General features: G+C 36.8%; 1 protein-coding gene across 1 annotated transcript in view; it reads left to right on the top strand.

Moving 5' to 3' along the window:
• Positions 1 to 13,837, top strand: part of LOC120535717 — a 108,287-nt gene that overhangs the window by 18,015 nt on the left and 76,435 nt on the right. The window contains exon 2 of the mRNA XM_039763731.1: positions 8,517 to 13,674. Coding sequence (XP_039619665.1) covers positions 8,541 to 13,674 — 5,134 coding nt within the window. The 5' untranslated portion in view covers positions 8,517 to 8,540. The remainder of the gene's footprint in view (positions 1 to 8,516; positions 13,675 to 13,837) is intronic.

Below are 13,837 nucleotides of genomic sequence, written 5' to 3'. Positions count from 1 at the left end.
CAAAACAGGTGCTTTTTGAACATTCCTCAACTTTCCCAGTCTTTTGCTGCCCCTGTCCCAGCTTTTTTGGAACATGTTGCAGGCATCAGATTCAAAATGTGTGAAGATTACAACACAACAATAAAGTTTATCAGTTTGAACATTAGATATCTTGTCTTCGTAGTGTATTCAATTGAATATAGGTTGAAAAGGATTTGCAAATCATTGTATTCTGTTTTTATTTACGTTTTACACAACGTCTCAACTTCATTGGAATTGGGGTTGTATATATATATATATATATTTTTTAATTTGAGAATTAACAAGAAAATCCACTGTATAGGTGAGCCTTACTCACTTGCTCGACCTAAAGTAATCCAAGACGCTTCCTTCTATCTTTATCAATGTTAATATTTGTATCTGTGTTTATACAACTCTATACTTGTTGTGCCTTCGGGATCATGTTGACTTTAAACCAAACCTAAGGTCATTTCTGGCCAACATGTGGCCCAGCATTAAAAACATAACACAAAGCTTGATATTCCTCATCAGATCCGAGTTTCCTTTTATCCTAAGGCATTGTTTTTAAAATGCTTTATCTCCAGGATAACCTTCTCACTCCTAACGTTTTACAAGGGCAACTTGATCTCTGCTTTCTCAGATTGGATCTCTGTGCTACTTTATACATCTTTCTCTGTCTATTTGGGTGCTTTTTTCTGCACCCCTGTGCTGCTTAGTGCTTGTACCCATTTCTTTCCTAGGGATTATTCTTTGACACCCTTTTCTGCCAATAGTCCTAATGGTCACCATTTCACTACCCACCCCCATCAGATATCTGTGCTTGTCTTAAACACTACAACAAAGTACATTGAAACAACAGAAAAAATAATTATTTTATCTTAAAAGCCTTTTTAAAGTAAGAAGCTAAATGCAAACACAGTCTGACAGGTTTTGCAAGGGTTTTATTGTTTTCATGTTTACTTTTTCTGAAGGGTTAATGTTTACTATTTCTTTTAAGCCGATTGTTCTGAATTCATCTAAATTGTCTTGTCTCATACTGAGATTTATTGCAATGTTAATATTTGTGTTTATGTAATACCTCAAAAGAATTTACTTGGGGGGGGGACACATAATTAAACAAAAATAACACAATAGCTTCAAGGAAGTGTTGGCCCTCAAGTATCCCATGACAGTTCCTGGTTGGCCATTCTCTATGTGGGCTACATAGTTAATGGCACAAGCTGTGAGACAGACTGAGGGAACAATGGAGTGAATGACAGAGAGAGTTAGCACCTTTCCAGTCACATGAACTTACTAGCCCCCAAGGTTGTTACCGACTGGCCTAAACTAACCATCTAAGTGAAGCAACAAAAAAGGATTTGTGAGACACAGACAAGAGGAATGACAGTGCAAATGTCTTTGAAGAATCATAAGTGGAGAGCTGAATAAAAGGTAAAAAATGAAATTTTTCCAGTATGACATAGCAAAATATAGTATAATCAGTGATTTTTCTCAGGGTAGCTGTAGCAGGGTTAGAGTGTACAAGTGGTCTGCTTAGTAGCCTTTCTACTATGACAGTTTACAAATGCATGCAAGACAAGGCTAATCATGAGATCACTCCAGTTAATAGCAGTTTAAAATCATCATTAAGCAGTGAATGTAGTGGTAAAGGGTAACTTGAAAGTTTACGAAGTTAGACACCATCTCGTTAAACATTAGACTTTTGTTTTTGTTCAATATAGCCAATAATCTATATTGTTGCAAAATTTATTTTACAAGGCTCCTAACTTTCAAAGTCATGTGGAGTGGAGTTAATACTACTGTAGCTAGCAAGCAGTGAATGAAAGTTTAGTTAATGCTCACCTTACAGGAACACTACCTGATCTCTTTCTTCAGTTCACTTCACATGTTCTCATCTTTGTTTGACTCCAATTACATTTAAAATCTGATTGATGATTTTTGGCTACATATTCTTCCCCCAGTGTCATTCAAATTCCACACTCAATTATATTTTCAGTTCCCAGTCTTCTTCCTTTATTATTATTGCTTTGCTCACTATATGCTCTCTTTCAGATCACAAATATTCTCTATCATTGTTTTAATTTGTTTTTTTTCCCTGTCATTACACTCACTGAATATTTAATTCCTCTGCTTTGGAACACTGATTGGTTTTGTTAGTGGCCTTTCCCTTCCTCACTGAAAATTATTGCAGAGCTAGAGTATATCTCTCATTTTGCCTTTCTTTTTCATTTATCCAGAGTGTTCGTTAACAATCAATGTTTGAACTTCTTCTTCTTCTTTCAGCTGCTCCCATTAGGGGTTTTCACAGCAGATCATCTGTCCGCATATTGATTCAGCAAAATTTTACACCGGATGCCCTTCCTGACATAACCCTCCCCATTTATCCGGGCTTGGGATCGGCACGAAGAAACACACTGGTTTGTGCATTTCCCATGGCTACATTAACAATCAAGCTCTGTATTTATACAAAATGTGCTATTATGTATCTATACTAATAAAAGGCAAAGCCCTCACTGACTCACTCAATCATCACTAATTCTCCAACTTCCCGTGTATGTAGAAGGCTGAAATTTGGCAGGCTCATTCCTTACAGCTTACTTACAAAAGTTGGGCAGGTTTCATTTTGAAATTCTAAGCGTAATGGTCATAACTGGAACCTATTTTTATCCATGTAACTGTAATGGACTGCAGCTCGATGGCCGTGGGGGGCGGAGTTGCGTGTCGTATCATCACGCCTCCCACGTAATCATGTGAACTGACTGTGAACGCAGTACATAGAAAACAAGAGCTCCAAAGAGCGCTGAAGAAAAAACGCATACAAGCATATTCATACGTGCAGCTACTGCGGAAACAAAGCACGGTGTAAACTGTAAGTTTAAATTAAGTTTATAGACACGCTTCCGCTGCCGTTTGTCATGCCTTCGACGAATACTTTATTCGCGAGATACAAGTTTAATGAGAAGACACGAGGTATAAACGAGACTTTGGATCACTTTGTAACGAAGTTAAAATTGCTGTAGCGAGAAACTTTTAAGTGCCGGGTCTTAGCTAAAATTAAATAAAGCCGTGGACATCACAACATCACACAAGAGAGCAGCTTACATGAACTGACTGAACGCAGTACGAGTGATCACTTCCATGCATCAAACCTGTTCAAAAAATGCATTACACAATTGACAAGGTAGGAAAAGAATATGCTCCGAGCTGAGCTCCACAGCTAACGCAGTCTTGCGGAAGCAACTTCGTCACGCTGCCACCAAATACTCACAGACAAATCCACAAGTTAATACACATGCTATCTCTAGAGTTTCTCCACACTCAATGCATTCCTCGCATCCCCGTTATACCCTCTGATCTCCCATTTCAATTCAAATGCCTCCAATTTCCAGTAAGGCTCTGCTTTTCGATGACAAGTAATAAGTCTCAGGGACAGACCCTACAAAAGGTTGCCATTGATTTGAGGCAAGATTGCTTTTCTCCTGGACAACTATATGTTGCATTCTCAAGAGTGAGCTCGCACAGCTTTGTCATATTACAACCGGAGTGCTGAACTGACAATGTGCTATACAAAGAGAACTATAACAATCTTAATAAACGAACAATAAAACAGCGGAGAACCTGTGGATTAAATAAAAAGGCAGCTTCCTTGGCAAAGCAAGGAGAAAAGGATGGCCTTATATGTCGTTCGTTTATAAAACAGCAGAGAAGCTGTGTAAAGGCTGCTTCACAAAAAACCAGCGGAGTGCCTTATATGAACAGGCAGTCAGCTAAAAAAGGGAATCAATAAATATCTATAATCGTAATAAACAAACAAAAAATAGAGTAGAAGCCGCGGATTAAATAAAGGAAATGGGTACCTAAACAGTAAAGTAAGTCTCAAATAGCTACACAATAACTATAACAATCGTAATAAACGAACAATAAAACAGTACAGAACTGCGAAACAAGGAGAAAGGATGTCCTTATATGGCATTCGTTTATAAAGCAGCGGAGAAGCTGTGTGAAGGCAGCTACACAAAAAACAGCAGAGCGCCACACTCTGAATGTATTCCTCGCATCACCGTTATACCCTCTGATCTCCCATTTTAATTCAAATGCCTCTAATTTCCAGTAAGGCTCTGCTTCGCGATGATAATTAATAAGTCTCAGGGACACACCCTACAAAAGGTTACCATTGATTTTGAGGCAACATTGCTTTTCTCCTGGACAGCTATACGTTGCATTCTCAACAGTCAGCTCAGTGCACAGCTTGGTCATATTACAACCGGAGTGCTGAACTGACAACGTGGTATACAAAGAGATCCTTAACAGATAGTTATTGGTATATTCTCCCTCAGTTTAAAAAGGTATTCTTTTCTTCATAATAAAAATTTAAAAGCATTACTTCGTCGCTGCGAAGCACTGGGATTTTGCCATATACAGTATATATATACAGTATGTAGATATGTATATATATATATATGTATGTATGTATGTGTATATATATGTAGATATGTATATATATGTGTATACTGTATATATATCTGGATATGTATATATATATGTGTGTATATATGTAGATATGTATATATATGTAGATCTGTATATATGTATATATCTGTGTCTGTGTGTATGTATGTATGTTTATATACTTTGTATATGTATGTGTATGTGTGTATGTATGTGTGTATGTGTGTATATGTATGTGTATATATATGTTGATGTGTATATACAGTATGTGTATATGTAGATATGTATATATATATGTATATGTAAATATGTTTATATGTGTGTGTGTTCTTCCCTATGCTCAGTGAACAAGAAATACATTGACTGAACCTAATGAGATTTTGGAATTGGTAGGCTCCAAGACCTGATAGCTTATCCCATGAACCTGTCTCTAGTTTTAGAAAAAAGTTTGTGGCCCCATTTGTACATACTGTATGTTCAATTTTGCTATTTCTTTCAACAAAATGGACTCTGCCATTAAACACTATTTTCTTAGCACAAGGTAGAGAGCCCTATGATTGTTAAAACTTCTGTTGTGAATGGTTCTTTAATACAAGCCAAGTATAAAATTAATATGTATGCTGTGATTGGTCTTTGTTGTTGTTTGTGGTTAGTTATTGTGTCTTTGAGGTGACACTTTTAAGCGGTATTTCTCAGTATCTAAGATGTTCCTTTCTTTGAGCTAACATTTCCTGCTGATCATAAATTTAATGATATCAGGATACATAAGCATCTTGTATTACAGAAAATAACAGAAGATCACTCATTAAACATGAGATTATGAAGTTACAAAATGTGCCTCCCCAGCTGTAGAATGTGACATGTTGCATATTCTACAGTTGGTTGAAAAGTTAGATCAAAAGCTCACTGGAAGGAAGAAGTCAGGTCAGGGTCATTGGGACCAATGGGCTGAGAAAATGAAAGAAGTTTGGTGTGGTAAACGATAGGAATATATTGTGTAAGTGGGATTGTGGGGCAGTAATGTTGTTGGTTTGTATTTTCTTTTCTATGTTGTTCATTCACTTTGATGACCCATGTACATGTGTGTGGTGGGCTGGCGCCCTGCCTGGGGTTTGTTTCCTGCCTTGCGCCCTGTGTTGGCTGGGATTGGCTCCAGCAGACCCCCGTGACCCTGTGTTTGGGATATAGCGGGTTAGATAATGGATGGATGGATGGATGTACATGTGTTAAAAAAAAAAAGAGGGAGGAGAACACTCTATACATTGATGTCTATTCACTAATGTATTGGCTTATGGCTGGTTTTATTATACTTGAAATGTTTCTCTGTTTCAGTTTGCAAATATATCCATCTGCTCTATGCCACATATGTTCATTGTCTCCCCTTCCATACGGACAGCTAAATTTATTTGCAGCAGAAATTCTGATTATATTCCCCATTCAATTTTATATGCAGTGTTGTGTAATCGGATGGGAATATGTTACAGAAAGTAGGATAAGGGAAATACTTAATCAAATTAATGGAAAAGGACTTCAGAATTGCTTTTGTTACACATGTCCTTGTTAATATTTTGTAATAGAATATCATTCATCATTAAACACCATTAAATAAGGTTTTGTCCTTGAACAGAATAGAATAGAATAAAATGTTTTTTATTCCCATTGCACAGATGTACAACAAAATTTTAGTGTGTCCCTTGAGTGGTACATACAATATAATAAAAACAGAATCTTCAACTTATTCAACATACACTCTGCATTTTGAACTACACACATGCATTAATATACACCAATAAAACAATAAAACCAATAAAACATTAAAGGTGGAAAAGTATATAGTGGAGTAGTTCACAGTGTTTGCAATGTGTCTCGAAAATGTTACACTTTTGTCCTTTTAAAGCCATGAGTGATAGTGAAAGACATAACATCAAAAGTACTTAGATGCAGAAAACAGTTATTTAACAACATTAATTTCTCTAATAGTGCTCAGGTAGAAGTTTTTCAGTAGTCTGAAAGTGTGCATCTTAACATAACAATAAAGCCTTCCAGAAGGAAGCAGAGTAAAAGGGTGGTTGGTGGCTTGGGTGAGTTGGGTCCCTAATGATTTTTTGACACTTCATAAGCATCAGGTTCTGTATCGGTCCTATAGTAAAGGTAACTGGGTGTTGGTAATTTTTTGTACTGATTTAATGATTCTCTTGTCAACCACAGAGCAGCCCGCACACCATACCAGGATGCCATGGTTAAGTATGCTTTCCACAGAGAAGTGATAGAAGAACATCAACAGCTGCTTGGGAAGGTTAGCCTTCCTCAACTTCATTAAGAAATAAAGCTGCTTCTGTGCCTTCTTCACCAGAGAAGTTGTGTTAACATACCACATGTGGTCTTGGGAGATGAGTGGGCCAAGGAATTTAAAGTTAAGCACTCTCTCCACTATGTCTCCTCTGATGTATAGAGGAACAGGTTCCTCTTCCTGACTCCTGAAGCTAATAATCAGCTCCTTTGTTTTGCAGGTATTGAGTGCTGATTAAATGTTAAAAATGTACTGTTTATTCCTTTACTCTCAAAGAAGTTTTATAATGTTTTGAGAGAAATTAAAATAAACCCCAAAGATTTATCTTACTATTTTTTCCATTGGGCGGCACGGTGGCACAGTGGTAGCGCTGCTGCCTCGCAGTTAGGAGACCCGGGTTCGCTTCCCGGGTCCTCCCTGCGTGGAGTTTGCATGTTCTCCCCGTGTCTGCGTGGGTTTCCTCCCACAGTCCAAAGACATGGTGGATTGGCGATTCTAAATTGGCCCGTTTGTGTGTGTCCTGCGGTGGGTTGGCACCCTGCCCAGGATTGGTTCCTGCCTTGTGCCCTGTGTTAGCTGGGATTGGCTCCAGCAGACCCCCGTGACCCTGTATTCGGATTCAGCGGGTTAGAGGATGGATGGATTTTTTCCATCATTTTGCAAACAAAAAAAGCTAAAAAGCTATGCAAATGAAATTGTAATTTTTGCTCTAGGTGATAATTTGCAGATTATTTCTGCACATGATCTCTTCAGTAAAAAATCTAACATGGATAAAGAGCTGTGTGCATGAATAATTATACAAATGTATTTTAAATAAATGCCTTTTAATTCTGCAGGTGTGTTACCTGCAGAATAACCTCAAAAATTCAGCACAGCAAAGTGTTACTGCCTCACATCTTCTGAAATTTTGATTCAAACTCATTTACTGTTTGACTGGATTTTGCATATTCCTTATATATCTTCATTTGAAATGTTGTCTCTTCCCACATCCTTAAAATGTGTACTTCATTCATAACTATAAATTGGTCTGATTTGAGTGAGTAGGGAAGTGTGTGTGTGTGTGTGTATTTGTGTGCATGATTGTTCTTCTTGATGAAATAATATGCCAAACCTTGGTGGCTGGTTGTTCCCTAATTTGTGTTTCTTCAGCAGTCAAAGCTAAGCAATAACTTTAAAAAGCACTAGCATTGTGTTCCTTTTAAATCACACAATCAGTGTTTATTTACTATTAGCTATGGTATATAAAAAAGATGTACAGTATAACTATGTTTAGCCTTTCTTAAAGCTCATTCCATTTCTGTTTGTGAGTAATACAGACCTTTTTGTACAGTGACTGTAGTCTTTTGTTATACAGACATTGGAGCTAATAAGGTGTTTGGTGATATTTAAAGCAGTGGTGCTTAAACCTTTTCCTTTGAATCCCAGTTTTGCCTTTCTTGTGTCTTCACTACCCACAATCATCATGGAACGTCATCCAGGGCATTTATCCTCTATGTAGAATTTCTGCCTATCGTCATCCCTTTGGTCCCCCTTGGAAAATTGCTGCTGATCATCACCCCATTCGTGAGCTTGAATTCTCTCCCTTGAAGAATTGTCACAGGTTTGGGCAATGGGCAGAAATCTTATTCTATGTACAGAAAAAAAATTACAAAGAATAACACTTCACTTTTTTTTTCATTTTTTTTTAAATGGGGCAGCTTACAGGGAGTTGTTCAAGTTTAAAAATTAATTAAGTGAAATCCTTGTTTTCTTTTTTTTTTTTTCTTAAATATCTTAGGAAAATCCTGAAGAGCATGTTGTTATGGAATCTGAAGAACTGAATACCCTACTTCTACACACTGAGGAGGGAGCTGATGGAAAGAGCTTTGAAAATATTGGCCAAGACTTGAATACTGTTGTGGAAGGTAATGAAAACCAAGGAGCTGTACCTATAAAAACTGTGACTGAAAATGTCCGACTCATTTTAGATACAAGTATTTGTGAAATGGTAGAAAAACTAGAAACAGTTGAATGCCAAGAGATGAAGTATGAAGTGAAAGCTGAAGAAAGAGAAGAGGTATTTATCTCAGTTAAAGAAGTCCAGAGAGATACCTTGTCCACAGACACTATGGAGTCAGACAATCCCTTATGCGAGGTAATTACAAATGAGAAAATTGATTCAGCTCAATTAATAGTGGGGGACAGTCAGTCAACAGAACCAGAAATGGAAATTGGGTCTTTAGGAATAATTTCTGACCATAAGGAATCCATCAGTGAAGACAGACTGGGTTATGCAATAGGTGAGTTTTCATCAACACCTGCAGATAAAGATAGTGAGGAACAGAACAGAATAAAGGATAATAATTTACTCAAGGAAATGAAAGAAGCATTTCCTTTTGCAAAGGAGGATACATGCAGTTGCTTTATTGAGACCTTGACCCCAACCCCTATTGCTTCAAAAACTTACCAGGAAGAAGAGGGATTGTCTCCAGATTTGAGAAATTGTGCATTATCTGGAGTAAAAATTGATGGAATTATCAGCTCTGCAGTGAGCCTTGCAGAACAGACCAATAATGAGAAAGACTTTGCAGAGAGATACTGTTGTTTACAATCTCAAGAACTTTGCTTAGAATCTCATGAGCTTGGACCACCAAAACTGGAATGTCAACAGTCAGAACATTTTTGTTTAACAGAGAAAGATGTAAATAAGACTGGAATTGTAACTACTGATATGAAAAATGATGTGAACTGTCATTTTACAAAAGACAGTCATCTTGGAGAAAACGATGAAACAGTAGGTAAAGAAAAAAGTAAAAGCTTGCTGGAAAATTGTGATACACAAAAGGCTGAAATTTCCATGACACTGCAATTGGCAAATGAAACATTACATTATGAAGGTAAAAAAGATGAAACAATGTTTTTGAGGAATGGAGTGAAAGGAGATGGTAATATATTTAGGGAACATCCACAGCCAATTGAAACAGAAGTAGGAATTTTTACAAGAATACAGCTGAAGGAAACACATGCTGAGAAGGAGCAGGAAGGTGATGTAACTGCAACTGAAATTGTTTCTGAATGTAATTTACTGACTACATGTCCTATACAGGATGATCAGGTGGAGCTCACAGTAATTAACAGAGTACTGACAAATACAAATATTGCGGACAGGCCTTTGCAGATTTCAGAATATATATGTTTAAATGCTGCCAATGGCCAGGAACAAAACAAGGAATTGGAACATTCAATTGCTAATGAGGAGATGGGTTCACATGCTTCGGAAGAGATGGCAAAATCTTTGCTGAATGAACCATTAGTAGAAAATAGATATAGTGAAAATCTACCACCCATTGAAACAGAAGAAAGGATTTCTACAAGAACAGAGCTGGAGGGAGCATGTGCTGAGAAGGAGCAGGAAGGCGATATAACTGCAAATGAAATGGTTTCTGAATGTAATTTAGTGACCACATCTCCTAGACAGGGTGATAAGGCGGAGGTCACAGTAGTTAACAGATCATTGACAAATATTAAAGTCAACTTGCAAATTACAGAAAAAGTATGTTTAAATGCTGCAAATGGCCGGACACAAAACAAGGAATTGGAACATTCAATTGCTAATGAGGAAAGGGGTTTACATGCTTTGGATGAGATGACAAAATCTTTGCTGAATGAAGCATCAGCAGAAAATGAATTTAGTGAAAATCCACAACCCATTGAAACAGAAGAAAGGATTTCTACAAGAACACAGCTGGAGGAAGCATATACTGAGAAGGAGCAGGAAGTTGATATAACCACAAACGAAATGGTTTCTGAATATAATTTAGTGACCAAATCTCCTAGACAGGATGATCAGGCAATGATCACAGTAGTTAATGAAGTACTGAAAAATGGTGAGGATGAGTCTTTGAAAACTGCAGAAAAAGTATGTTTAAATGCTGCGAATGACCAGGAACAAAACAAGGAATTAGAACATTTAATTGCTAATGAGGAAAGGGGTTTACATGCTTTGGATGAGATGACAAAATCTTTGCTGAATGAAGCATCAGCAGAAAATGAATTTAGTGAAAATCCGCAACCCATTGAAACAGAAGAAAGGATTTCTACAAGAACGCAGCTGCAGGAAGCATGTGCTGAGAAGGAGCAGGAAGGTGATGTAACTCCAAATGAAATGGTTTCTGAATATAATTTAGTGACCATATCTCCTAGACAGGATGATCAGGCGGAGGTCACAGTAGTTAATAGAGTACTTAGAAATGGTGATGATGAGCTTTTAATAACTGCAGAAAATTTATGTTTAAATGCTGTGAATGACCAGGGACAAAATAAGGAATTAAAATATTTAATTACTAATGAGGAAAAGGGTTCACATTCTTTGGATGAGTTACCACAATCTGTGCTGAATGAAGCATCAGTAGAAAATGGATTTAGTGAAAATCTGCAACCCATTGAAACTGAAGAAAGGATTTCTACAAGAACACAGCTGCAAGAAGTATATGCTGAGAAGGAGCAAGAAGTTGATATAACCACAAATGAAATGGTTTCTGAATATAATTTAGTGACCAAATCTCCTAGACAGGATGATCAGGCAATGATCACAGTAGTTAATGAAGTACTGAGAAATGGTGAGGATGAGCCTTTGAAAACTGCAGAAAAAGTATGTTTAAATGCTGCGAATGACAAGGGACAAAACAAGGAATTAGAACATTTAATTGCTAATGAGGAAAGGGGTTCACATTCTTTGGATGAGTTACCACAATCTTTGCTGAATGAAGCATCAGTAGAAAATGGATTTAGTGAAAATCTGCAACCCATTGAAACAGAAGAAAGGATTTCTACAAGAACGCAGCTGCAGGAAGCATGTGCTGAGAAGGAGCAGGAAGGTGATGTAACTCCAAATGAAATGGTTTCTGAATATAATTTAGTGACCATATCTCCTAGACAGAATGATCAGGCGGAGGTCACAGTAGTTAATAGAGTATCGAGAAATGGTGAGGATGAGCCTTTGAAAACTGCAGAAAATATATGTTTAAATATTGCCAATGACCAAGGACAAAACAAAGTTTGGGAACATTCAATTGCTAATGAAGAAAGAGGTCCGCATTCTTTGGATGAGATGGCAAAATCTTTGCTGAATGAAGCATCAGCAGAAAATGAATTTAGTGAAAATCCGCAACCTATGGAAACAGAAGAAATGATTTCCACAAGAACATATTTGGAGGAAGCATGTGCTGAGAAGGAGCAGGAAGGTGATATAACTGAAAATGAAATGGTTTCCAAATATAATTTACTGACCACATCTCCTACACAGGTTGATCAGGCAGAGGTCACAGTAGTTAATGGAGTACTGAGAAATGGTGAAGATGAGCTTTTGAAAACTGCAGAAATTATATGTTTAAATGCTGCCAATGACCAGGGACAAAACAAGGAACTGGAACATTTAGGTACTAATGAGGAAAGGGGTTCAAATGTTTTGAAAGAGATGACAGAATCTTTGCTGAATGAGACATCAGTAGAAAATACTGAGAATATATCTGATCATATGTATTCTCTAGGTTTTCATCTAAATAAAATGTCTAATTCATTGGGAGCAGGCAATGAGGAGACTGAAAGCATTATGCAAACACATATTGGTATTTCATTCACAGCCAATAGTCCTTCAGATCTTGACCTAATAAGTGGAAATGTCTTAACTTTAGGAATCTCCAATGATAGCACACGGCTTAATTCTTATATTTTAGATGATGATGTTTCAAGCATGAATCTCTCAGTTGAAGAAACTGTTCTAAAAGATGGAGACAGTAGGACATTGCAAGATTCCAGCGCAGAAACACAGTTGATCCTTTCAGGGAAAAGCTTTCCAGTGAATCATAGCAGCATTGTGCCAGCAGATTTTACTTATCAAAATGAAACCAATACAAACATTAATCTTGAAGAAGTTGCTCTAACAACAGAAATCCCCGATAGTCCAAATGATTCATCAGTTTTTACAGACGATGAACTTTCTCTTTCGACTAGCCTCCAGCAAGGTCTGCAACATCTGGTTTTAACATGTGATAGAAATGAACACTTCTTTAACAGCTCTGAAGAGGAGTTTAGTTTATATGAAGATAAACACTGGAAGAAGGATTCTGGCATCTATGCAGGATTTAATGACTCTGAGTTTATTACTGAACCTAAGACAAATGCAAACATATTCTTTAGTAGCATTGAGAAGACAATTATAGGAACACATGACACTTCTACAGAGTTAAATTGTCCAATAGACACACATGAAAGCAAATTCAGTGAACTTTGTAACAAACAAAAAGAGTTTAACCAAATATCAGAAGAAGCAGAAAACATTTCATTAAGCACAGACATGGTGTATATTGAGTCAAAGAGTGACGAGTTGTTATCTAAAAATGTTTTTCTTCATGATCAAGTAACCTGTTTTACTGATAGTTCGAACTATGAACTTTGCAATGATTCATCCAAAAATACTATAGAGTCAACTGTAAAAATTCCATATGATCTAGATATGCAAAATAACAAATATTCCAAAGATATTGAAAAAAGGGGATGTGAAGAATCAGAGTTGAATTTAAGTGATAGAACATTACAAGTCCATGCTTTTAGTTTAAACCACTCTGAAAAGACTGTTTTTCCTGAGATCCATGATGATAACCTGCAATTAAGAGAGCATGTGGACCACAAAAACAGCACATTTCCTAACATAACCAAAGCAAGCTTTTCTGTAAATTCTGAAAGAGCTGAAAGTAAGACAAACACAAGTATCTGCAAAGATTCTGTGGACAGTCCACTTGAAAGGCCTCGTATTCATGTCTATTGTGTGATAGGTCAGCATATGCCAATTTCGAATGTTCAAGAAGAGAGTGCACTGATAAGGGCGGAGACAGAAAGTCCTATTTATCAAGAAGAAGACAAAGAAATCTCTTCTAAGATGTCAACAAACACCAAAGGTGAGTACCCTACAACTGTCTAATGAACTTATTGATCTGACAAAAAGTATAGTTTTATTTTTTTTAATTTGTACATTGTAAATTATGGAGTCTAAGAAAAATCTCCATAAATTAATATTCTATAGTTTTAACGATTTAGTTTGACATCAGCATAAAGATATAT

The sequence above is a fragment of the Polypterus senegalus genome, chromosome 9 (assembly GCF_016835505.1).
Source record: "Polypterus senegalus isolate Bchr_013 chromosome 9, ASM1683550v1, whole genome shotgun sequence".
Taxonomy (NCBI): domain Eukaryota; kingdom Metazoa; phylum Chordata; class Cladistia; order Polypteriformes; family Polypteridae; genus Polypterus; species Polypterus senegalus.
Note: the sequence above shows the minus strand (reverse complement) of the source record. Positions and strands in the feature narration are given on the sequence as shown.